The following is a 27,772-nucleotide window of genomic DNA, read 5'->3' as shown; positions in this document are numbered from 1 at the left end:
CCAGAACTGCGGGTCAGGGGAGACTTACCATATGGGATGAGAAGGAAAGACTGTACAGTGAGTCTCCCTTGACCTGCAGTTCCAGGTGACTTTCCCAAAATCTACCCCTTTTCCTAGCCCTCTCCAGTCCTTTTACTTCAGTCTTCATCCTTCCCCTTCAACCTTCCTGCCTGAAGAAGGAGCCACTGGCTCCAAAAAATTGCCAACCACAACAGTTAACCAAACTATTAAGGAATACAAATTGAGCCATAATTTGATGAAACTTTTAGCTTCAAAATTTATATTTCTTTTTAAAAAAGTTATTGTCTTTTGATAATACATAAGTATCATTTGACATCTTTGATGACAGACAAAAAACAGTGCATTTTAGAATACATCAAAACTGGTAAATTGTGATATGGTTCAAGAATTAATTATGTACTTATAGCTCTTGGGTGTCCAGCCAAGTGCAGTTACTTACAAAACTTGATACTCCAACAGTGTACCTTGCTATCATCTTCAGGTGATTCCTATAGAATGAGTATCTTTGCTACATCATGCATCTTATTGTTCCCTAGGTGGAATGATGGGGGGAGATGTAATCACCGAATGCTGGATACAAACTCCAACCCTCAGTGTGTTTGCTTGTCTGTTGGGCTTGAGAGTCACTTTTGACTGATATTGTGACTTCAGCTGGCTGAGATATGGGCTCACACTTAACTGAGAGTCAAGCTGCTGTGTCTATTGTTCACGCCCTCAGTCACTGCTATTTCAACAGACTCCTTTAGAACACAGCCTCAAAATGAAGAGGTCTGTCTTAGCATTTCCATTTGTTCATATTTCATTGAGTGCCCTACAGCAATGCAGTGCTCCTGGCACATTTCTTCAACTGTTCACACAATCTTCTTCATATATGCCTTACTGCATTTGCATAGGAAATGACAAACACCCAGTTTATGAGGCCCCAAGTTAACCTTCACCATACCTAATAGGGTATTTGATTTTATGTCAAGCCAAGATCCTGCTGATTTTGTTTCACACTTCGTCAGTGTTTGTGTCTGGCATATATGCTGTTGTCTTATACATCTTGTTGTGTTCTATTTTCTGAGCCTAGTCCGCAGCTCGTGGTCATGCGGTAGCGTTCTCGCTTCCCGCGCCCGGGTTCCCGGGTTCGATTCCCGGCGGGATCAGGGATTTTCTCTGCCTCGTGATGACTGGGTGTTGTGTGATGTCCTTAGGTTAGTTAGGTTTAAGTAGTTCTAAGTTCTAGGGGACTGATGACCATAGATGTTAAGTCCCATAGTGCTCAGAGCCATTTGAACCATTTTTTCTGAGCCTATACCTTCTACCTGAAAGTACGAATATGTCAGATTTGTCTCCCGCTGCATCCATTCTTCTTTAATACAACTTTAAGATGGTTGAGTTGTTGTGTTAAGCTTTCTTTGGAAAATGTTACATGGGCTCTGTGGACCAGTGCATGTAGAGCACACCCTTATGCTTTGAAGGATAATATGCACATGAAGTATAGAAATACAAATCAGTGTGGGTGGCTTTCCTGTACACAGAGTTTCCCATAGTGCATCAAAAGAAGGGAGTTTGCCATTCTCTTCCATCTCCATAGTGAATTTCATGCTAGGGTCAGAGTGTTCTGATGCTGGAAAAACTCCTGGAGCCTTTTACTCACATATGGGCACACCACAGATGTGTCATCAAAAAAACTGAAAAAGCATGTGGGTTTCAGTGCAGGTTTTTACAGAGCTTTCTCTTCAAAATCCTCCATGAATAAATTTGCCACAACTAGTGGTAGTGCCATTCATTTGTTCATAACAGTCATAACAGTCACTTTCTCCTCAATGGCGTGCTGAACTCACATCAGACATGGCAACATATGCAAATTCCACTGAGACTGCATGGGAAGGACACAGGTTGTGAGAGGCAAAGTTAAAGGCCATAAATCACCATTATTGTTAAAACATTTATCATTCTTCTAACTTTCATACAGTCATCTGCAGCTGAATGATTCCCTGTTGTTGTTTATGACCTAAAACTTCCATTATCATAAATAAACTCCCCAATGAGTTTAATGTAAAAAAAATTATATTTTTCTGAACCTTAAACAACTTTTAGCCACGTTTCCATCCTTCAAATCTTAAGTTGTATAGTTACTATGGAACAGTGCAGCTTTAACTTCATGTTCTCTTTATATCTCACCATACCTCTCGTCACATAACTATGGTTCTCTTGTGCAGTAAGTAGATTTTTTTGCAACAATGTAAGATTCTACCCTGTAATAATTCATGAAGTGTGTGTATATTTCCAACATGGCTTGCTTTTTCCATTCCGGACTACAGTAGTTTTTGTTCTCGTCTGGAGTGTGTATCACATTTACTCTGTATCTCAGTTTTATCTGTTACGAATTTCATCTATTCTTGCTAAACCCTGATTTTAAATGGTGATTTGTTCTTCAGTATTTGTTCTGTTGAAATGCATTTTCCATGCATTGTAGGTATATTACTTTCATTAATACCTCTTTTATGGCCACAAACACTTCTGTAGCTGTTTCATCCACTAACACTTTGACATGTTATTTTACTTCAGTAATCTCTCATAAATTCCCACATTTCATTTTTCCTACTATTGAGATGTATCATAATGTCATACACAGAAAGTTAATTGGAGTCCTCAGAATAGTGTTTTGGGTCCACTATCACACAACAGATGTGTTATTAGATTATTAATAATACTTTTTTGTGAATCCATAAGGAAAAAGGTATCCAGTATATGTAGGATTGGTCTACCATTGCACAAGGAACAATTAATTGCAAAGATGTCTTCACCTGAACAAAACAGTCTCAGTAACTGATAAGTATGTTGCTGTTGTAAGCAGCCCTAAAGTGAATAAACATCCATGGATCCACTCAGAAGATATACATACATCCATGTGGTAGAGATCTGCAATCATTGTCTTTTATTGCACATTTTATCAGCCAATGATTGAGAAACATATTGTTTATCCAGTGTGACGAGAGTGATGAAAATGTTCATTAACACTATTTATCAGCAGTACTTTGTTTTCCTTGTAACTCCAACAAATTTGATTTTTTCTCAGACAGAGATATGGAAACACCATGAGAAGCTCATGCTTGAACATCAATGCAGAGCAAGCAAAGCCTGCAGTTTGAGCTGTTGTGTATGACCTTGAACGGCACCTGTGCAATGTCCTCAATATGTTGAAAGTATCATTCATGGTCAAAACAGTGTTCTGTGTTGTTGTGAGAGCACTAAGTTGAAGCTAAGCAATTTAAAATATGGACAAATTGTTAGTGCTTGTATGGTGGATGCTTCTGTAACCATGGTAGACCATGGTTTTTGGTGTTTCAAAAGGCACCATATCAAAGATTTATACCACATACAGGGAAAGCAGAAAAACATCATCCACTAAGTCAGAACACAGAAGAAAGTGTGTGTTCAGTGACTGTGACAGATGATCACTGAAGAGGAGGGTGACAAAAATAAGAGGATAGTTGCAAAAGTTATTGCTGAAGTGTACGTAGCACTCACAAACCCTGTCAGCACAAAATAATGTCAAGGGAGCTCCATAAGCAGGACACTCCAGGTTAAGCTGGAATTCCAAAAGCACTCATCAGTGATGCAAATGCCCATAACAGGAAAACATGGTCCTGAAGCCTTGAAACCTGGACTGTGGAGCAATGGAAGGAAGTCATTTGATCTTGTGGAACTTGTTTCATACCGTTTCCAACTTCTCGCCAATTTTAGGCCCTAAGAGTGAAACATGGCAGAGGTTCGATGATGATCCAAGCAGCCATATCATAGTATTCCATGGGCTCCATGGTTACTTTACAAGACTGCATTAACATCATGGATGATGTATATAACTGTTGACTGATTAAGTCCATCCATAGTACAAATTTTGTTACCCAATATTGATGCTGTGTTGCGAGAGGACAGGGCCCCTCTTCATACATTTTGCATAATCCAGGACTGGTTTTGTGAGCATGAGGATGAATTTTCATATATGTCCTGACCACCACAGCCATCACATCTCAATGTTATGTAGACTTTGTGGTCTACTTTGGAGAGATGAGTTCGTGATCACTATTCACCTCCATCATCATTACCTGAACTTGTCTCTATTTTGCTGGAAGAATGGTACACAACCTTGTCACATTAATGTGACTACCACATATTTTCAATGTGAATGTGTAACAACTACTCACAGATGTCAGGTGGCAGCACTAGAAGTGGAGGGTTTATAAAGCCTATCTGTGGGTCATGGAATACACAGCAGTCACTGTCGTTATCTGTGAAATAAAACAACCCTTTTGTTTTACATTCCTGTTTCGAAAGTTCCATAATTCCAATGGTATCTAATAAGTGATTTCACATAATACATTAAATCTCATAAAATTTATTATTCCATTTGGTCACTAGATGGTCATGCTTGTCCAATATATGTTTGTAATATTTTGCATTTACAAATGAAGCCATAATTTAAAAAATTAGGTTAGCATTGTTATCTTTCAGTGTTTTATATAATATGGTGTAAATCCTATGTAAAAGTCTTTTTTATTGTATATTCCAGATTCAGCATAAAATAAGCATGGTACCAAGTTAAAAATTGCTGGATCAGAGCTTTTGTTTTCCATTCAAAGCTATAAATCTCATCATTGCCTTTTCCATAGAGCATATTCCATTGTTTCTTTGCCTCTCATTAAAATGTTAAACTTTTAATTGTTAATTTAATAAATTTGCACTGTAGTTTTGTTGACTTGATTGTTAAAAATACATATAAATAGGAGGAGCACAAGGCTCAAGAATGGACAGTTGGAGACAGTTTTGAGACACAACCATTGTGTCACAAGCCTGTGCAATAATCTGATTGTTGTAATACAGTATTGTGACAATGTAGCCTGCTTTGTGGAGTGGGCTCCCACTAAGAAGAAATGGTGCAGCGTGTCATAAATAAACCACTATAAAATGACTTGGTACCTGGATTATTTCATGGAATTCATGTAACTTGATCCAGTTAGCAGATGAAATAGACCGAGGAAACGACTACTTCAGCAGCAGCAGCAGCAGGAAGCAGATTACTCCAAGTTACACTGAACTAAGATATGTATAAGAAATCAACTGACTATGTATGTATCACTGCAGAACTAATTACGAAAGTGTAATGTTTTGGAAACTGTTCTAGCAGTAAACATTTGCATTTGTCTCAGAGTAATTCTCTAAGTGGTGGAGGCCAACATGATCTGTAAGAAACACCGCCATGATCACATGTTTCTTGCTGTCTATGGAACACAAGAATAACAAAAAGTTTTTGAGGTTTTTTTTTTTTTGTTTAAATCAAATAATCTCTTTTTTAAGTTGAAAATTTTTGCCCCAGCAAAATTTCACTGTTTCCCCATGTAACAGTTTTGTTACATGTGGAAATGGAGCAACTTATCTGATATCCTAAAGGGCATGAATCAATGGTGGAAGCATTCCTGAAATGGCTAAGTCTGTAAACTCTTTTGTGTCACCGTGGTTATACAATGCCATGCATGGCAAAATGATGCTATCCAAAATCAGAGCTTAGGCAACTGTGGTGCACAACAGGCCATAGGTGACAGTGGTGAGCAACAGCTACAGAGATATATGTGAGCAAATTGATGTACAGCTGATGAGCAACTGACATCACAGATGAGCCACATTACCACTAACAGCGCCTCTGCAATGACTGTTCAGTAAATGCTGCTGCTTATATGCTTCCACATCAGGCACCCGGTTCATGCACCCATTCTGACAGCTGTTCATGGGACTGAAGGCATGCCAATAGCATAATTGGATGGCCACTGAGTGGTGAGAGACAGCCTTTTAAGATGAATCATGTTTTATGCCCCATCGGGCAGATGGCCATTGATGTGTACGGTGTGAAACATTTGAAAGCAAACACCCTGCAATAATCATTGGAAGGATCCAGGCCAAAGGGCACTCCCTGTGTCCAGGCCAGAGGAGGGGGCATTATGGTATGGATAATGTTTTCATGGAATTTCCTGGGTGATCTTGCCAGTCTGGAAGGCACAATGGATCAACACAAGTATGTATTGATTCTTGGGCACCGTGTCCACACCAACATGCAGTTTATGTTTCTTTGGCATGATGGCATGTACCTGCAGGACAATTCAATGTGCCACACATCTCATAATGTATGTGTGTAATTTGAAGAGTATCAGGATGAATTTACCATACTCCCAGAGTCACCCAACTTGCCAGATTTAAGCCCAATGGAAGATCTGTTGAACCATCTCAATTGGGCTGTATATGACATGGATCCTCAACCAAGAAACCTAGCACAATTGGGCATGGCACTAAAGTCATCACAGCTCCACATCCCTGTCAGTATCATTGAGAAACTCACTGACTCTCTCCCTGCATTTATCGTAACAGCCCACATTGTAAAAGATGGAAAGATGGTTATCCCTACTTTTGATAAGTGATCACATTAACCTGACTGGACAGTGTTCAAGATTCCCTTGATAACCGTATAGCACCTGTATTTATCCATTCCAAAATGACTTATTTCCTTTTACCGAAAGCCTTCTATCCAACCCTTGGGGGGGGAGGGGGATGGGGGGATCATCATACTGATCGATACCCACAAGATAGTTTTGTGCATTAGCCATTGTTGTCTGGAACTCCTTTCTCCAACTAAAGACAGTAGAAGTAGTCACATGAATTTTTTACATCCAATACAGCAACAAAATCTTATCTGAAGAATTTACAGCATGGTACCAAGTTAAAAATTGCTGGATCAGAGCTTTTGTTTTCCATTCAAAGCTATAAATCTCATCATTGCCTTTTCCATAGAGCATATTCCATTTTTTCTTTCACTCTCATACTTTTCTGTTGTATCCTCCGTGACTCAGTGCACTGTCTGATCTTGATGTATTGGCCCATTTCTGCAACTATTTCCTCTGTTTTAAATAGTTAGCACATCAAGATTCTTTCCAGATTTTGTATATATGAAATATCTACTGCTGCTTGATGAACAGAAAATTTTGTTCTCTTTGTTTCAACGTAGTTTCATTTTATATATTTGTTAAGTTTGTTGGGACATCTTCTGAAATAACACCTCTGACCATGGGCTGAACACCAAATAGTGTGAGATCTATGGACTTCAATCTGGTTTACCCCTCACTGCCTTTCTGATGTATCTTGAATTGTGTGCTATTAATAAAGTATTATTATACCAAACCCATGTCATATAAATTGATAGTGCTACCCCAACATCACATTATGGAAAATATTCACACTGTTGGCACCTGACCAAAATCCTGATATGTGCGAACATCATCATGAACCTTGCTGAACATCGTTCCTACACCGACCACAGTTAAATGACAATACAGTGCCACTTCATTGTTTCACTCTACATTGGCACTCCAGATAAGGCTCACTTGAACAGAGAATATCTAATTGACATGTTCAGTGCCCTGGAATAATGCACCCAGCTCGCTCCATGGAATAACCATGCCGGTACTGTGAGTCAGTGCAGTGTTAAACAGTTATATGCTACCCACGTACTTGGACAGTTCGATGCAGAGGTTTAACTGAACTATCTCTGCACTACACAATTCTTTCTGAGCATGTGATCTGACCAGCTGAATTAAACTTGGAAATTTTTTTCTTTGTATAATCAACAATGTGTTAACAAAATTGTCAACAATGGCAGCTGTCCTGCTCACTATATTCATCACACACTGCACAGCAGTGAGAAACCGAGACAACACAATTTTGCCCAACTGCCACCAAAGTATACACTGCCTCTACCCACTGCAGTAGCCTAATGAGATGATGCGACCTCGCCCAATCACTGCCAAGGAAGACAGTGCGTCCTCCACTCTACAGCAGCCAGCTGAGAGGGCCCAAATCAACCTGATCACCACAGATTGAGTCAGCTCCTCCTCCCCACAGAGTGCTGACCTCACAACAGCCAAAATAAACAACACATTGTGTTCTAATATGCCACATTGGACACAACTGTGCTGGTTCCATTTACAGTGCAGCACTTATGCATAGAATTGCAGGCTGCAGAGTACATTATGAGTTGTGCAACTACAAGCACAACCCCAAGATGCTGCCTGACTGGACAATAAAGCAGGAGCACTGGTACACCAAATCTAAATGACAACTAAGCTGAAGTCATACTGCAGCAAAAATACTGCCTGTGCACAACCTTGTTCAAACTACTTTCAATGCAAAATCATCATGAATTCTCTGAGAAATGGTCCAGTGCCAGCCACGACATGACCAGTCAGGTGCATCTGCACAATGCCACCACGCCCCCTGAGAAATGATTTGATTGTGTCTTGCATATGAGCCTGAGATCGCACGATTGCTGGCATTCATCTGTGAGTGATGACACCATTTCCCCAGTTCTCCACACCAGAGTGGGGGACTCTGTGGGAACACCTTGTGAAATAATACCTTTGACCAAGAGCTGCACACTGAGTAGCGTGAAATCTGTAGACTTCAGTCAGGTTTAGTCCTCAGTGGCATTTGAGTATGTCTTGTATTGTATGCTATAAAGAAAGTATTATTATATCGAAACTGTGTTTTATAAATTGAAAATGCAATCCTTACATCCCATTATGGGAAGTATCTACAAGTTCATTCCAGCAGTGTATTACATCATGAAAATATGTAGAAAATAAAACATCACAAACTATAAATTGCTAGGACACCTTAGAAACTACAATAAGATCAAGAACAGAAGGAAAAATATTTATTACTTTCACCAACCTGAGACAAGCAAGACTAACAAGAAAATTGTCATGTGACAATGCAACTCCTTTAGGCAGTCCAGTAGTACCAGAAGAAGTAAGAATAAATGCTGTGTCACTACTTTTGACATTATTCTTCACAGGCTTATGGAATTTTTTAGATTGTAGCAGAAAACTGTCAAGTTCCTCATCCATACAACAATATATCTCACATCTTGAAGTAATTTTCTTGGCAGCATCCAAGATAGCTGTTGCTGATCGCCTTGAATAGAAAATTGCTCTTGGTTTTGTCAGTTTGAGCACATGTTGCAGCTCATCTGTAAAACATTCACCAAATATTCCAGCTGAGAAACCACATTATTTCACAACTGTATTATTAAATGTACTCTTTCTGTCAGAAATCATGAACTACCTCTGACAAACTACCATCATTAGTATCGTATCACTGAGTATGAGGTGGAACATAATACAGGGGCCAGTTTTCTTGTTTCACCACTGGACACTTAAGTAACTATCTTCCTAAGACCAAGCTTAATAACAATGTGGCTAGGTACCATCTGTATTTGGCACTTCCCATTCAATAAGTTTTAATTTACATTAGTTTTCTTCCCTTTGCATGGTGTAGGTTTTGCAGGGTATATAGTAGGTGACAGAGATCTACAGATTCTCCTTCCAGTCTGCTTGTTCGCTGCCACAACCACTAAAGCAGCTCAACCTGCCACGATGGAGACTCAGGAGCACACATGCACTGAAGGACAGTGGTTAAAGCAGGAAAGCTTAGGTTTCCGCTAGCCTGGGAAGCTTCACAGGACCCATTTAGCCTGCTGCACCTGACAAAAGGTTACACTATCAATTCAGCATGACTACAGAATAGCCAGGTACATGTTTGTGTAGGGAGTTTCACTGCAGCTCAGCTATCTTAATGCTAGGAGCAGCAAAGTGAACAAACTAGACTTAAAGGAGATTGAGGAGAAATTAAGAACTGAGCAATACATACCAGTCATGAAACACAAGTCAAGCCCATCATGGGAAAAGTTTTTGCATGTTATGAGGTACCTTCAGATAAAGTGGTAGGTGTCTCACAATGCAAATTATGTATAAAGTTACTAAATAATCATTTGAGAACCTCAAGTGTGTTGCAACATGTATGTACATTTGACCAGCACTTTCCTAATGCCACAAATATTTTGAATGAGGACAAGTGTGTGGAAGTGTGTGCTAAGGACATGAGGCTATTTAACAGTAAATAAGCTTCATAATTTTATGGCAGACATTGACTGAAACAGGAAAAGAAAAATGGCTCAGTGGTTATTAGAAACACATTCCGGTGGTATGCAACATAGTGTGAAGGGAGCTTAGTATGAAAGAAAAGCTTCTTCTCTCAGATCTGCAATTTTTAGATTGACATGATAAGAAAAACAAAATTAATATTTGCTACAATGCATTTGAAGAATTTTGAGTTAACTGTTTTGGCCACCTGAAATGATTTCAGTAAAGCCACACTACATATCCTGGAAAAAGTAATTAAAATTGATATAACTGGGGTTATACTTGGCTGAAACACACCAAGGTTACAGAAACTAGATTTCCTTAACTTTACTTTAATTGCAATTGCAGTATAATAGACATCTTCAGCTTCTTAGGTGGAAAGGATCTTGACTTTCAGTGATGATTCGCCTTACCACAGAAAACATTTATTAGAGGTGATCTGAAAATGGTCTGAATTGAGAGTAGCCAGTACTAGCTGAAACAGGGTGAAGCTGTAGAGAAAATGGTCCATACAAAATAAATAAATACGCCGAAAATATACCAAAAATTAAAAAAAGGGACAAATAAGATCCATCATTTTATGGTCTACAAGGACTCAAAATGAATATACATATTATTGAGCCTCACCTTGTGAGGTTTGAGTAAAAGAAGACTTTTCATAAAAAAGGACTTTTCATCAATTTCCAAAACCTACTCATAACACTGCAATGAAGGCATACAGAATAAACTGCTATGTAGTGTAGCTTTGTGAAAACACAGGTAAGACAGGTAGGTGAGCAAGACTCCTTTAGCTTAGCCTGCTTTGGTTGGGCACAGTATGGCTTGGATGGGAGTAGAGCAGCCTGCTTGTTCAGCTGGTAAATGTGTGGCAGCTTGCCTGCCTAGCTGAAGGCAAGCATGGTCAGGTTAAACACAGAATGTGTACACCTGTGGTGGTCGACAGCATTTTGAGGATGGAGCATGCAAATTACAGAATTGGTGATGATAAAAATTATTTCACATATGGTTGCTACATTCCAAGAAGAGATTTCTGGGTCCATGAGGAGCACTATAGTACTTTGTTATGGACTTGTACACTACCCTGCTTTGTTCCTTGTACTAACCTCCTATCAGTGTTTGTAAATATTTTTGAAATTTTCTTTTCATCAGTGTTATTCATCTTCTATACATTTTTTTGTGTAGCTTATTATTCATAATATGGATTTTAAATCTTGTCCCTATTGTTATTTCTGAATCCCTTCTACTTCATAATCTGGAAAACCTTTTTCCACCTGCACCTTTCCATCTTACCTTTTCTTTTTTCCCTTTTTTTATGTCACTTGATGAAAGATAAACTTTTGCATATGATACATTAAGCAAACTTAGTTCTTTTTCATTATTAATATTTAGCTCTGACAGTATGTACTATATGCAGCAGTATTTTTTCTTTCCTTTATACTATTTATTATTATTATTATTATTATTATTATTATTATTATTATTATTATTATATTATTATGACTAAGATGAAGATGTCAGTCAATTCATGTTTTAACTCTCATGTTTACATAATTTTAATTCTTTGTATCTCCCAGTTCATAAGTTTCATTGGTTATGAAACTACAGAATTACTACTTAAAAAATTTCTGAGTAAATTAATGTCTGCATGAAATATTCATTCCTCCTGGCTGTTTAATGTCCTTTAATATTTGATTAAGTGCAACATGTTTCAAGCATCACACATATTTCAAGCACATTTGTTTTGTTCTTAAAAAAGGGGAGTGTGGAGGGGTGGGGGCAGAACAGACTAGAAAGAGGCAACTAGACTGAACTAAAGTGAAATATGGGAGAGGGGATGGAAGGTGTGGGGAAAGGGGTGTAGATAGAGTTGGAAGTGGGTGTGGGGTGTGGACTAGCAGTGATTGATCCCAGGAGAATAGAGGGATTGAAGTACAGTATATATTTTAAGGATAATTCCCATCTTCAGAGCTCAAAGAAGCTGGTATTGGGAGAGGTGATTTTTTTTTTGGGGGGGGGGGGGCAATAGGGGGGAGGGGGGACTGGTCTGCCAATGAATAGTCAACAATGCTCCTAATAACAGTTTGCAAGTGGTCATTCATTTGGGATGACAGCTGGCAGATGGCCATGGCCATATAAAGGTCTGTACAGAGGTTTCAGTAGTGTTAATATATTGCATGACTGCTTTCACAGGTGACCCTGCCTCTGATGGAGTAGGATAACCCTGTAGCAAGTGGGGTCATAGAGTGTTGAACCTGAATCTTGCACAGCAGTATGATCCATATGGAAAGTGATTTGTGGTAACTGTTGCATTAGGATGGTGTGTGTTATTACATGGTGGTGTAGTAACTCTTTGGGAAAAGCAGACATTGTTTTTGGGAAGCATGTTCGTCAGTTTGGGGGACTGTGAAAGTTAGCTGAAGCCCTGGTGGAGAAGGTGGTTAAACTATTCTAATCAGGAGTGGCTTTGGGTAATAAGGGAGGGTGTTCTAATGCAGACTGTCAGTGGGGGTGGTTGGAGTATTAGTAGCATGTGTAGATATGACATGAGAGACCTGTTTGTGCATTAACTTTTGGGAAGTGTGGGGTTGTTCCTTTTTGCAAAGATCTTATAGTCTGGCTAAAATTACTTTTTAATTAATAATTCACACCTTGGAACTCGATCCCTCCAATCAGACCTTGCAACATCACATGCTGACTTGGACCTTTTGGAATAAGTGTGCAGTTCTCCTGGACACTGACCTCCACCTCTCTGATGGCTCTATACAATCTTCTCTGCATATAAAACACCAATAATACCACCATTTTGATATATGTCACCACTTCTGTACTAAAAATTCTCTCTCATATATTCTAGCTAGCCATGTGCATTGTACCTGCATTGATAAGCATACATTGCCCAATTCTCTGAAGGTTTTATTACTCTCTGATTGTAACTACTTCTCATTAGCATCACTGATAATGAACCACAACAAAATAATAGTTCATTTGCAGTGTATTTGAGTAGTATGACAATCATGTATAACATTTTTTGGAGCACTACAAGGAGTCTATTTCACTATTGCCAGCCATATTATGCCTGTGTTGGCAGCACACTCCCTGCTATCTAAGTCTGCATCAATCTGCAGCTGACAGTCATTGTGACAACACTGTAAAGCCACAGGACAAACTTCAGATGAGAATTAGTTGTAATCAGAGAGAAGCAAAAACTTCAGTGAACTGGGCAAAGGGAATTCTTGTCAATGTAGATATAATGTTCAATGTTAACTAGAATATATGAGAGAGACTTTTTAGTATGAAAGTGGTGACAGCTATCAAAATTAAGATATTATTGGTTTTTTATATGGGGAGAAGATTTTATGGAGCCATCAGAGAAGTAGAGAACGACAACCAGGAAAGTGGCATACTGAGCTCAAGAGGACCAAGTGAAACAGATAGCAGGAAAGGTGTTAAGGCTATGGGGGAGAAGAATGTGTCAGTCATCACACACCTTTACTGTGTCTACTCCTTCTAATTCATTACTTTATAAATGGGTTTATTTGTACCAAAGCAATTTGTAATAATCAAGCCAAATCATACTGTGTATGTTATTTATGCATGTTTTTCCATTTCTTTTATGTTGACCATTTTAATAGCTCTATATGTAAAAAAAAGTTTTCCAATGAGGCAGGTAGCTAAAAATATTTACCATGTAGTGAATGAGTGAAGGAGAGACTTCATCCATTCTTTCACTCATTCATTAATTCATTCATTCATTCATTGAGTCCCATAGATACCATCAAAAAGGTAAATCTCCAAGAATTAAGTAAATAAATGTAACATCATGTAAATTTGACCAGCCCAGTATGACTGTGAGTTGATGTGGAGGTGAAGCTGAGATTTTTGGAAAGAGCAGAAACTTAAGTAGCTTTAAGATTGTTAGTGGATTGTTTAACAATAATATTTTGTGTTTGTTTAGGTTCTGTGTTTTCAAGATGTTGGCAGGGAGTTTTTGGAAAAGTGGCAGATGAAAAAGGTTATATAAGGGATAGCAGGGAGGGGAGGTGTTCTCTGTGTATAGCATACATCCTGTCGGGTAGTGATATTCTGAGGCAAGAATAGGAGGTAGTGGGCTGAGTAGCTTTTTGGGGAGTTGGAGAGCAATGACTGCAGCTTGAGAGGCAACTTTTAGGAAATTGGGATTGCGTAATATAAATATCTTATGGAGGAAAGTAGAGGTCATTCACAGCTGGTTATGCCATTGAAATCTGTTTAGTACTATGTTTATGAGGAATGGGGACTGTCAGTACCTGAAGACTTGGTATTCATGAAAAGAGAGGTATCAGAAATTGCAATTTTTATAGTAGACCATTGGGAGAGATGTCACCAGTTATGTACTAATTGAGGAAGAGGATGTGGGAATAAGGTTTTGATTAAAGGGGTGTTTTTCTGAATTGACAGGTAGGTTCAGTAGGAATCTATTCAGAATGGAATATAGTTTTAAGGAGAGAAAAAGAATATAAATGATGTCAAGGAATGTCCTTTGTAGGAGGGCATTGCACACAATCGTGGAAGGAAATCCTAAAAAGAAATGAGATAAATTTATGAAGTAAACATGGGAAACACATCTACATCTACAGCCAGATCTAATCTGTACTCTACAAGTGGAGGGTACTTTGTTTACCTTGTTACTTCATTTTCCTGTTTAAATCGTGAATAGTTGGCATGAAGAATATTTGTTGGTAAGCTTCCATATGAGCTCAGATTGCTGTACTTCTACTTTCTTGGTCTTTTCCCAAAATATACATAAGAGGAAGCAATACATAGATTGATTTTTCTAGGAATGTACATTCTCAGAGTTTTAACAGTAAACCACATGATGATATAGAATATCTTTATGGCAGTATCTGATGCTGGAATTGGCTGAACACCTCCATGACACTTCTGCGCTTCTATCAAAAACTTGCTGCACTTCTCTGGATCTTTTCTATTTGCTCTACCAATTCCATCTGGTACAGATCACAGACTGATGAGTGAGATTCAAGTATTGCTTAAATGAGGTAAGCTATCTCCTTTGTAAGTTGACTATACTTCTTGAGGATTCTTTTAGTGAATCTCTCTTTGACATCTACCTTACCTGGAATTAGTTTCATGGGGTTGTTCCATTTCAAATTGCTCCATACGTATCCTCCTATATTTTATGGACATAACTGCTTCCAGTAATTGTTTTGCAATCATGTAATCATACAATAATGGGCATTTCTGCTTATTTATGCACAATTCATTATATTTGTTTATTTTGATGGTCAACTGCCAATCCCTGCACCAAGCAATGATCTTCTGTAGGTCTTCTTACATTTTACTACAATTTTCTAGCTTTGCCATTTCTCTCTATGCAACTGCATCACCAATTAAAAGCATTATGGAATTTCCAATGTTTACCCAAGCCATTTACACATATTGTGAAAAGTTATAGACCTATAACACTCTCTTGGGGTACACTCTAAGTTACTTTTATATCTGAAGATTTCTCTCTGTTAAGAACGACATGCTATGTTCTGTTTTTTAAGAACTCTGCAGTCACAGAGCTGGTCTGATATTCCATACATTCTTATTTTGTTTATTAGGTAACAGTGCAGAACTGTATCAAATGCCTTCTGCAAGTTCAGGAATATGGCATCAATCTGTGTGCCATTGTCTCCTGCTTTCTGGTTCTCATGGACAAAGAAAGCAAACTGGGTTTCACATAATATTTGTTTTCAAAATGTATGTTTATTCCTACAGAGGAGATTTTCAGTCTTCAGAAATCTCATAATATAGGAGCATAGAATGTATTCCAGAATTCTATAATAGACTGATGTCATTGATAATGGCCTATAGTTTTGTCTGTCTGTCTGATGAACCTTCTTGAAACTGGGAATGAACTGTGCACTTTTCCAGTCACTGAGAATGCATCACTCCTCCAGCAACCTTTGTTACATCACTACAAGAAAAGGAGCAAGTTCTTTTGCATTCTATATACAGAATTGCAAAGGTATTCCATCTGCTCCAGTGGCCTTTCCTCTGTTGAGCAGTTTCAGTTGATCTCCTGTCCTATGGTCCATTACTTTGGTATCTATCATTTTCATGCTGATGTGACTGTTTAAAGGAAAAACTGCAGTACAATGTCCTACAGTAAAATAGTTTTGGAGAAAGAAGTTTAGTATTTATGCCTTCTCTCTGTCATCTTTTGTTTTGATGCCACTATGGTCACAGAGTATCTGAAAAGATTGTTCCAATCCTTTTACTAATTTAACATAAAATAAAAAATTCTCATGATTTTCTATCAGTTTAGTAGATCAAATATTACTTTTGAATCCATTGAATGCTTCTCCTTATACTAATTTTGACTTCATTCAGTTTTTATTTGTGGGTGAGGCTTTGGCTGTGTTTAAATTTTCGGTGAAACTCTCTCCAATTTTGGATCAGCTCAGATTACCTATTTGCATGCCATGAAATGAGGGACATCCTAACCAAGATACTTTCCATCCCTGCTAAAGTGGTGTTCAATTGCCTGCCCAACCTCCACAACATTCTAGTCCATCCCTACTCCACTACCAATCCCAATCTCTTGCCACAAGTATCATACCCTGTGGAAGACCCAGGTGAAAAACCTGCCCAATCCACCCCCAGCACTTCCTACTCTAGTCCTGTCACAGGTTTATCCTACCCCATCAGAGGCCAGGCCACCTGTGAAAGCAGCCATGTCATTTACCACTCCTGCTGTAATCATTGCACAGCTTTTTATATTGGTGTGACTACCAACCTGCTGTCCACCAGGATGAACAGCCACTGCCAAAACTGTGGCCAAGAGCAAATTAGACCACTCTGTGATACAACATGCCATGATTTTAATGGTTGCTCCACCACCCAAGCCATCTGGATCCTTCCCTCCACCTCCAGCTATCCTGAACTGTGCAAATGGGAGTTACCCTTGCAACAGATTCTCCACTCCTGTAATTATCCTGGCCTCAAACTATGGTAACATTCTGCCCCCACACCCAACACCCATCAGTTCTCACTCCCTCTGTCCTATCATCTCCACCCGATGCTCATCTCTCACTCTGCTTCTTTGCAGCCTTCTGCCAACACGTACACCTGTCTTTCCCCAATCCTCCCTTTTTTTGCTCGTTTTTTCCCACCTCCTTGCCCAACAATCTCCTGATGCTGCACCTGTTGGCAGTCTAGTCCCTGCACACTACACCAGAGAGAGTTCGTCTCTCTCCCCACCTGTACACTACCAGCCCTTCCTGTTCCCCATCCCCTCCAGATTGCTGCTTGCATCCTAAATGATAGTTGTATTCTAGCCCGAGATGCTGAAGCTGGCAGTTTGTGTGTGTGTGTGTGTGTGTGTGTGTGTGCACAAATCCTTGAACTACAGCAAAGGTGTTGTATTGTGCAGAGATATTGTAGATATTCCCGAAGAGGAATTTAAAGATGACTGTGCTCAAGAAGGTGTCATGGATATGCAAAATATAATGAAATGAGTAGATGATGATCTAGTCACAATAGCATAAAACTTCCAAGGCAGATCAGTGCAGCTTTCCTACACTTAAATGTGCAGGCGTATGTCCTCATCACAATGTACTGTTTTAAAGCTTAGTGGGCATCACTCTAGAATGTAAGGGAGAAGCCACCCGTGGCAAGTGTAGTAAGGCCACACATGATAGCATCATTTGTTTGTTTCCTTCAAAATGTGTTAATTGCTCTGAGGTCACCCTGTCTGGAGTAAAGACTGCAGTGTCTACCTTGCAGAAAGGTGGATACAAGAGCTCAAAACAATGAAGTGCATCCCATAAGGTGAGGTCAAAAAGATCAATAATACCATGCAACCTCCCAATTTCATTACTTTTCTCACTTCAGCTCCCAAAAAGCCTATTCCAGCAGCCAATGCCTGTATACTAATGGAGGTTGCAAGTGTGAGCATTTTTCAGTGCACTTGTAAAAATGCAGTTATTCTGGAACTCATAACTCTGTCCAGAGCATCAGAAATGGTCACATTTGCCATCACTGGGGAGCTTCAGGTACACCAAGAGACAGATTCTGGTAAACAGGTCAACACTGCCATTGTCAATACTACTAAACCTTTTCAGGCCAACAAACCAAATGGGAAGCATCCACCACAGAAAGAGGCAGTTAGTAAACCATCGGGTCATATGGACCTCATTCTGTCTTATCTCATTCTGTCTTATGGCTGTAATGGATGGAATACAAAGCTTGTCAGGGGCAACCATCTAGCCTCCAGACTAAGTGTCCATCTGTTGCAGGATTCCAAGCCTGGTAGCAAGACAATGTGTAAGAAAAACTTCACTAAAAAATTGGTTCCCATACTACAGTGGAACACCAACCATTTCAGGACATAAGTGGAGGAACTGAAACTATCAGTGCAGGAATGTCCACTGTGTTTGTATTTACAGGAAACACATTTTAAACTTATTGGCACCCCTGTGCTTTGGGGCTATACCTTCCACAACAAGCATTACCCAACAGTGGAAAGGGCCAAAGGAGGGGTGACTGTGTTTGCCAATAATACACACTGCTCTTCTGCTCTATCACTGACCTGCAACCAGTTGATATTGAACTTCATGTGCGTCACAGCATAACAATATGCACTCTTTATACATTGCCACGGGAAATGATAGATTCTGACACTCTTGGGGATCTTTTAGGCCAACACCCCTGACCAATATTTCCTACTGGGAGACTTCAGTGCTAATAGTGTATTAAGGGGCTCACCCAGTACATGCCGCAGGGATCAAGTTTTAGAGAGCCTCATGAAATCTCAGGAGCTGTGCCTCCTCAACATTGAAAATCCCACTCATTTCATTCTTGCTACTGGATCATCCTCAGCCATACAGTGAAGACTTTCCATTCTGGATCCATCTACCAGATGGAGCAATCCCTGAAAGGAGACCGCTAAGATAGATGATCAGCAGAACTAACTGGATACTGTTCAGTCAGCTGGCTGTGTTTGAACACCAAGGCAGCATCTGGGAATGGGTGGACCACATCACAAGGGTGATCCTTCAATCCACCAATTTATCCATCTCAAAGGCCTTAGATCTTCTTTGAAGGCAGTCTGTACCTTGGTGCAATGATGCATGCTACACAGCAGTTTGGGTCAGGTATGTGGCACTGTGACTGTTTAAGTGCCACTCATTAGCAGAAAATTTTACAACCTTTCAAGTGGTGAGAGCCGAAGCTCCATGCATCATCACAGAGGGCAGAAAAAGGTCATGGCAAATATTCCTGGATTCTGTCAACCACTCCACTATTTCAACAAAAATACTGGAAGCCATCAAGAGGGTTCCCAGTAAACGCAATCATTTGCCAATAGCAGCAGTGCTGAAACAGAGGTATCTCTTAATAACCGATGGGGACATTGCCCAAACAGTGAGAAACCAGTCTGTGATTACTATTGTATCTACCAGCCACTATGTTGTGTTCAGTTGCTACCATATCCTCATAGTGAGAGGTGGGCTGGACTTCAGGTCCAACAATTCTGAACCTTACAACTGCCCTCTTTCCATGTGTGAGCTGGATTTGGCACTTTCTGAGGCTTGTAATACTGCAACTGGTCATGACCAAATCTGATACATCAGCATGCTGCGAAAGTTCAGCACAGCTGTGCTAGGAAGAGAGACTAATTATTGCATATAAAAAAAGATAAGAAAGGAATCAGAGTAAAGATCTGAATGGGCAATGATTGACAAAGTGAAAGAAGAAAATACAAAGTCTGGATGATACTAGATAATTAGTATGTTATCTTCCAGGAAGGACATTATCCAAAAGCTTAGTTACAAGTTCAGGCTTGTTTATGTGGCTTTCAACATTTCAGAGCCAAAGCTATATAGTCAGTGGTTAACTTTAATCATTCCATTGTCTTTATTCTGACCAGAGCTTTCCAGTATAGTTAATTTTGTTGAGATGTATATGTAGTTTGTAGAAAGATATTTCAGGGGTTGGAAAATGAAAATGGAAATTACTGTGAAAATATTTCAGTATGTGCCTGCAGTTTTCAAGTCCCAAGTGCCCAGAAGAAAGTACAGGTGACTCTTGTACACAACAAGGGTAAAATTATGGACACTGTAGTGTACAGGAAAGCGTCATTGTTGAGTGACTGTAGTGGGATACTCGATGAGTTAGAGCAAATTTTTATTTGGTGTGATGTAAGGCAGCTTACTCTAAATGTAGAAAAATGTAAGTTGGTGCAAATGAGTTGGAAAAACAAATTTTCAATGCGAAAAATAATGTTCAAAAATGGTATCAGTGGTGTGTTGTTTGATATACTCATGTTGATTAGACATCCAGGCATGATGTTGGAAGCAATATGAGACAGAACAAGCACATAAGGTTGGTAGTAAGGAAGTAAAGTGGTCAACATTGGTTTATTAGGAGAATTGTAGAAAAGTGTAGGTCAACTATAAAGGAGACCTCATGTAGAACATTAGTGTGACCCACTCTTTAGTACTACTAAAATTTTTGGGACACTGATCAGGTCAGATTAAAAGATGATGTCGAAGAAGTTCAGAGGCATGTTGTTGGATTTGTTAGCAGTAAGTTTTATCAACAGGAAAGTATTACAAAGATGCTTTGTGAACTCACTGGAGGGAAGATGACACTATTTTCATGAAACACTACTGTGAAAATTTAGAGAACCAGCATTTGTGGCTGACTGCAGAATGATTCTAATGCCGCCAACATAAATTTTACGTGAGGACCATGAAGACAAGATAAGAAAAATTATAGCTCATACTGAGATGTTTTTCCCACACTCCATTTGTCAGTGAAACAGGAAAGGGAATAGCTAGTAATGATGCAATATAACTTCTACCATGCACCTTATGGTAGTTGTGGAGTATGTATGTGCTTGTTTATGTAGACTTGTCACACATGGCTTTCTTGTCATAGAAACTGTAGATGAGAAATATTGCTATTTTTACAAACAATAGAGCAAGTGCTAGAGCATGGCATGAAAACATCCAACTTCACCTACAAAGGAAAAGGAACAAAGCCAAGTTTCTGCAGGAAAGCTGATGGTGAGTGTTTTGGGATATGAACATCCTACTGCTGATTCATTACACTCATAAAGGTTGGACAATGAACAGGTACAGATACTGTGACTTACTGCATGGCCTGAATCCCAAATTCAAAACAAAGAGGATTGTGGAGCTTTCAAAAGGTGTGACTTTACTTCTGAGTAACACCCACCCTCATACAGCTTGGAAAACAGTTAAGTCTATTCAAAATCTTGATTTTCAGTTATGGTACTGGAGCACTATCTGTACAGTCCTGACCTAACTCAAAGTGTTGTCTCTTTGGTCTGATGAAGGAGCACCTGCCTGTCTCCAAGATTTTGTCAGATAACAAGGCTGTAGAAGCATTACAAGGGCAGATATGCACAGATCTTCTTTCATGGTGGAATTAGGAAGCTTGCCAAGAGATGGACCACTTGCATACACATTGAGGGATGTTATGTATAGAAATAACTATACTATCAAGTTTATTTAAAAAAACTGCCTATACATTATATACAATAAATTGTTGTGTTGTTTTATGTTCCATTGGGCCCACAGCATACTGCATATCATAATATGACACTATGAAAAGGAAATGGACAGACCAGCTGCAATAAGTTTAATATTCTTTATGACAATTGTTTCAGCTTTATTCCATTTTCAAGTAAAATCTAGTTTCATTTGAAACCAATATTGCATCTAATGGTAACTGGCATTATGTATTTCTCAGTGATTTTGTGACATGCAGTAATTATAAATGTATGGAATATGTTTGACCCTTATTTCATAGTTTATTTACTATAAAGTATGGTTCGACATTTATTTGACAGTTCATTTATTATAATTAAATTTTCATCCACATTACTCACAAACAACCACAAATATTTTCCATAGCAAGAATATGTGTAGATGACAAAATAAGAAACCATGGTTAATTTACTTGTAGTGTATGCAGGATTTAATGGTGCGCATACATATCCTGCTTGAAGACATGCCAGGAGAGGAACACAGAACTGGAGATTATTCTCACTGCATATTACTACTGTGTCACCAGGTTTGAAATTTGATGCATCCAAAATTTTTACAAGCTGCCCAACTGATTGTAATATTTCTCTATAGCTTTGACGGGCTCCTGTATCTGCATCAATCTGAAATATTAAGAAGAAGAGGAAGTATCAGCTATATTTTATAGGTGTTTCAACCAAGCACTGCAATATATTTAAACACATTTACATTTGCACTGAAGGATGACTCTACTTTCTTTAAAATCACAAAAATCTTTCTATGCTCTTTCATTTGTCACATAGATTTCAATACAACACCATATTATTAAGAAAGACAGGACATAGAAGTGCTGTTGGAAAAATCAGACAGCGCATTAATGCTCAGAACATGCAGTCATGATGTCAATCACATGTCTTCAACAAATGTTATTGGCCTCAATTGTATGTTATTTAAACCAACAAAATATTTTTGGCCTCTAATTGTGTATGTAGCATTAGCTGGAGTGCTTCAAGAATATGTGAACATGAAAGATAAATTATTCCTGTAACAAATATATTGGAGACTATCATAGTAAGTGTTGTTGTTGTTGTTGTCTTCAGTCCTGAGACTGGTTTGATGCAGCTCTCCATGCTATTCTATCCTGTGCAAGCTTCTTCATCTCCCAGTACCTACTGCAACCTACATCCTTCTGAATCTGCTTAGTGTATTCATCTCTTGGTCTCCCCCACAATTTTTCCCTCCACGCTGCCTTCCAATACTAAATTGGTGATCCCTTGATGCCTCAGAACATGTCCTACCAACCGATCCCTTCTTCTGGTCAAGTTGTGCCACAAACTTCTCTTCTCCCCAATCCTATTCAATACTTCTTCATTAGTTATGTGATCTACCCATCTAATCTTCAGCATTCTTCTGTAGCACCACATTTCAAAAGCTTCTATTCTCTTCTTGTCCAAACTATTTACCGTCCATGTTTCACTTCCATACATGGCTACACTCCATACAAATACTTTCAGAAATGACTTCCTGACACTTAAATCTATACTCGATGTTAACAAATTTCTCTTCTTCAGAAACGCTTTCCTTGCCATTGCCAGTCTACATTTTATATCCTCTCTACTTCGACCATCATCAGTTATTTTGCTCCCCAAATAGCAAAACTCCTTTACTACTTTAAGTGTCTCATTTCCTAATCTAATACCCTCAGCATCACCCGACTTAATTCGACTACATTCCATTATCCTCGTTTTGCTTTTGTTGATGTTCATCTTATATCCTCCCTTCAAGACACCATCAATTCCGTTCAACTGCTCTTCCAAGTCCTTTGCTGTCTCTGACAGAATTACAATGTCATCGGCGAACCTCAAAGTTTTTATTTCTTCTCCATGGATTTTAATACCTACTCTGAATTTTTCTTTTGTTTCCTTTACTGCTTGCTCAATATACAGATTGAATAACATTGGGGAGAGGCTACAACCCTGTCTCACTCCCTTCCCAACCGCTGCTTCCCTCTCATGCCCCTCGACTCTTATAACTGCGATCTGGTTTCTGTACAAATTGTAAATAGCCTTTCGCTCCCTGTATTTTACCCCTGCCACCTTTAGAATTTGAAAGAGAGTATTCCAGTCAACATTGTCAAAAGCTTTCTCTAAGTCTACAAATGCTAGAAACGTAGGTTTGCCTTTCCTTAATCTTTCTTCTAAGATAAGTCGTAAGGTCAGTATTGCCTCACGTGTTCCAGTATTTCTACGGAATCCAAACTGATCTTCCCCGAGGTCGGCTTCTACTAGTTTTCCCATTCATCTGTAAAGAATTCGCGTTGGTATTTTGCAGCTGTGGCTTATTAAACTGATAGTTCGGTAATTTTCACATCTGTCAACACCTGCTTTCTTTGGGATTGGAATTATTACATTCTTCTTGAAGTCTGAGGGTATTTCGCCTGTTTCATACATCTTGCTCACCAGATGGTAGAGTTTTGTCAGGACTGGCTCTCCCAAGGCCGTCAGTAGTTCTACTGGAATGTTGTCTACTCCGGGGGCCTTGTTTCAACTCAGGTCTTTCAGTGCTCTGTCAAACTCTTCACGCAGTACTGTATCTCCCATTTCATCTTCATCTGCATCCTCTTCCATTTCCATAATATTGTCCTCAAGTACATCGCCCTTGTATAGACCCTCTATATACTCCTTCCACCTTTCTGCTTTCCCTTCTTTGGTTAGAACTGGGTTTCCATCTGAGCTCTTGATGTTCATACAAGTGGTTCTCTTATCTCCAAAGGTCTCTTTAATTTTCCTGTAGGCAGTATCTATCTTACCCCTAGTGAGATAAGCCTTTACATCCTTACATTTGTCCTCTAGCCATCCCTGCTTAGCCATTCTGCACTTACTGTCGATCTCATTTTTGAGACGTTTGTATTCCTTTTTGCCTGCTTCATTTACTGCATTTTTATATTTTCTCCTTTCATCAATTAAATTCAATATTTCTTCTGTTACCCAAGGATTTCTACTAGCCCTCGTCTTTTTACCTACTTGATCCTCTGCTGCCTTCACTACTTCATCCCTCAAAGCTACCCATTCTTCTTCTACTATATTTCTTTCCCCCATTCCTATCAATTGTTCCCTTATGCTCTCCCTGAAACTCTGTACAACCCCTGGTTCTTTCAGTTTATCCAGGTCCCATCTCCTTAAATTCCCACCTTTTTGCAGTTTCTTCAGTTTTAATCTACAGGTCATAACCAATAGATTGTGGTCAGAGTCCACATCTGCCCCTGGAAATGTCTTACAATTTAAAACCTGGTTCCTAAATCTCTGTCTTACCATTATATAATCTATCTGATACCTTTTAGTATCTCCAGGGTTCTTCCATGTATACAACCTTCTATCATGATTCTTAAACCAAGTGTTAGCTATAATTAAGTTGTGCTCTGTGCAAAATTCTACCAGGCGGCTTCCTCTTTCATTTCTTAGCCCCAATCCATATTCACCTACTACGTTTCCTTCTCTCCCTTTACCTACACTCGAATTCCAGTCACCCATGACTATTAAATTTTCGTCTCCCTTCACTATCTGAATAATTTCTTTTATTTCATCATACATTTCTTCAATTTCTTCGTCAGCTGCAGAGCTAGTTGGCACATAAACTTGTTCTACTGTAGTAGGTGTGGGCTTCGTATCTATCTTGGCCACAATAATGCGTTCACTATGCTGTTTGTAGTAGCTTACCCGCATTCCTATTTTCCTATTCATTATTAAACCTACTCCTGCATTACCCCTATTTGACTTTGTGTTTATAATCCTGTAGTCACCTGATCAGAAGTCTTGTTCCTCCTGCCACCGAACTTCACTAATTCCCACTATATCTAACTTTAACCTGTCCATTTCCCTTTTTAAATTTTCTAACCTACCTGCCCAATTAAGGGATCTGACATTCCACGCTCCAGTATAATTCCAATTAATGTTATTATTACATTTGTCAGTACCCAAATTTCCATTAAGCTATCAATTAAACAGGCTTGCAGTGACTCTGTAAAGTACTATGAGTGTGTTGCAGGTATCTGGTGTTACAGTGTAAGCTGCAGCTATTGGAGAATGCGGAGAAATTTGCTCGTCCTCCTTTAAGCACTACCAGGCAATTCTTATTGGGTGATATGCACCATTGTCGTGGTGTGCAATCCATTACACCACACAGCATTGAATCAACATTTGCAGATATACATGAACTCAAGAATGGTTCCATAATCAAATCAATGAAAAGTATCTTTTACATGGAGGCATCCCACAAAATATTGAGAAATTATTCATCCAACAATAATTTTCAGAATCACCTTCTGTTCATATTGAAGTGTGTGCTATTTATTTGTACCCTACTGCTTTTCACTTGAATGCTGAAGTTTACTACTTACTGAAGCACAGATCTGTCATCTTTGGTAAACAAAGCTGCCATCAACACTAAACCTTTTTCACTAAACTTCAAAATGACAGAACTTGTAAGAGGTTTCCAATGACCCTGTGTATAAGATATGACAACAACCAGATAGAAGAGGTTAGCAATGTTAAATTTAAAAGATTACAAGATTACTTTTCAAAAAGACTCACTATATACAGTTCTGTACTTGTAGGAGATTTCCACCGTGCGTATACTAGCTGATCAAAAGTATCTGGACATCTGTTGTGCATATTAGTTCAGTTTGTGTCCACCTTTTTACTTCATGGCAGTCTCAGCACTGCTGGGGATACTTTCAATGTAGTGTCTGAATATCTGTGAAAGAATGCTTTCCACTCTTCTTCAAGAGCCAAAACTAAAAAAGGTAGTGACATTGGATGCTGGGGTCTAGAGTGACATGATGTTCTAACTCCACCCACAGGTGTTCCAATGAGTTCAGATCGGGACACTGGGCAGTGCAGCCCATTTCAGGAATGTTATTTGGTTTAGTTTATTAGAATACTTTTCATCATTAACATAATATAGGACTGTCACACTATCATACAGAATATGCACAGCACAATTCTATAAATTACTATTATAAATGTAAGATTACATTGTATTACAAAATGACACAATGAACTAATGGATTGGTCTTACACATGCTCTCTGAACAAGTAAATGTTTTGACATGCATGCAGTACACTTTGAGAAACACATTTATCACACTATTTAGAACTGAAAGAGTACACAAGCAAAGTATAAAATTTACAATGGGAGCAGCATGATTGAAATGACAATCAAGAAAATAAAAGTGTTTGATAGTGATTTAACGATTCAAAATATTCCTCTATGTTATAGAAACATTTATTTAGCAGATAATTTTTAAATTCTGACTTAAAGTTTCCATTATCAAGCATCACACAACTTTATTCCATAATGGCTCACATGTTTTTGACTTTTTGTTTTTCTTGCTCTTTTGACGTGCATATCCTTCCTGATACGTGGATTGAAGTTAAGGAAAATCTGAATTTATATGTAAACCACTTGAGTGTGTTCTTGTGTCAGTATAGTTTGAGTAGGTACAAAGTTGGTACTGTAAGTATTTTTAACTGCATGAATGAGTACCTCCAGTGTGTTTGTGGAGAGCTGTGTGTAATAATTCTAATGGACCTTTTCTAAAATTTAAAAATCTCTCAAATGAGATTTTGTTACAACCCAGAACATTATTCCTTAAGATGCAATATAATGGAAATTTAGCAAATACACTAATCTTGCACATTCTGTGCTACAAATTCTAGAAATTATTTTCAGTACAAAATATGCAAACTGGGTTTGTGGGATATGTATATGACATGGTTTTTCCAGCTCAAGTCATGATCAAATTGCATTCCCAAAAATTTGTAGACTACATTTTCTCTCTCTCTTCATCACTAAATAACAAATGATAATCATCCTTCTCATTTACTTTACCATACCATATGTAATTTATTTTATTTAAACTACTTGTTAACTTATTAGCATGGAACAACTGCTGCACACTCTTCAGAACTTTTTCACTGTAATGGATAAGGATTTTCTGTCATCACTTACAATTATTCTTATATCATCTGCAAATAACATAATTTTGGATGAACTGTTGGAGCTCTTAATGTTATTTATACAGATCAAGAAAACAGGGGGCCAAGAACACTACTTGCTCACAGATCGTTGGCTCCAGATGCTGCTTTATGGTGAGATGCGTTGTCATGCCGAAAATACTGTCATCATCTCTGAATTATTCCT

General features: G+C 38.7%; 1 protein-coding gene across 2 annotated transcripts in view; it reads right to left on the bottom strand.

Annotated features, from left to right (window-relative positions):
- Nucleotides 1-27,772, bottom strand: part of LOC126175235 (uncharacterized) — a 186,156-nt gene that overhangs the window by 59,223 nt on the left and 99,161 nt on the right. For both annotated transcript variants that reach the window (XM_049921873.1, XM_049921882.1), the window contains 2 exons: nucleotides 22,008-22,215; nucleotides 8,785-9,082 (listed from right to left, as the gene is read on the bottom strand). In XM_049921873.1, coding sequence (XP_049777830.1) covers nucleotides 8,785-9,082; nucleotides 22,008-22,215 — 506 coding nt within the window. The remainder of the gene's footprint in view (nucleotides 1-8,784; nucleotides 9,083-22,007; nucleotides 22,216-27,772) is intronic.

Source organism: Schistocerca cancellata, chromosome 1 (genome assembly GCF_023864275.1).
Source record: "Schistocerca cancellata isolate TAMUIC-IGC-003103 chromosome 1, iqSchCanc2.1, whole genome shotgun sequence".
NCBI lineage: Eukaryota > Metazoa > Arthropoda > Insecta > Orthoptera > Acrididae > Schistocerca > Schistocerca cancellata.
Note: the sequence above shows the minus strand (reverse complement) of the source record. Positions and strands in the feature narration are given on the sequence as shown.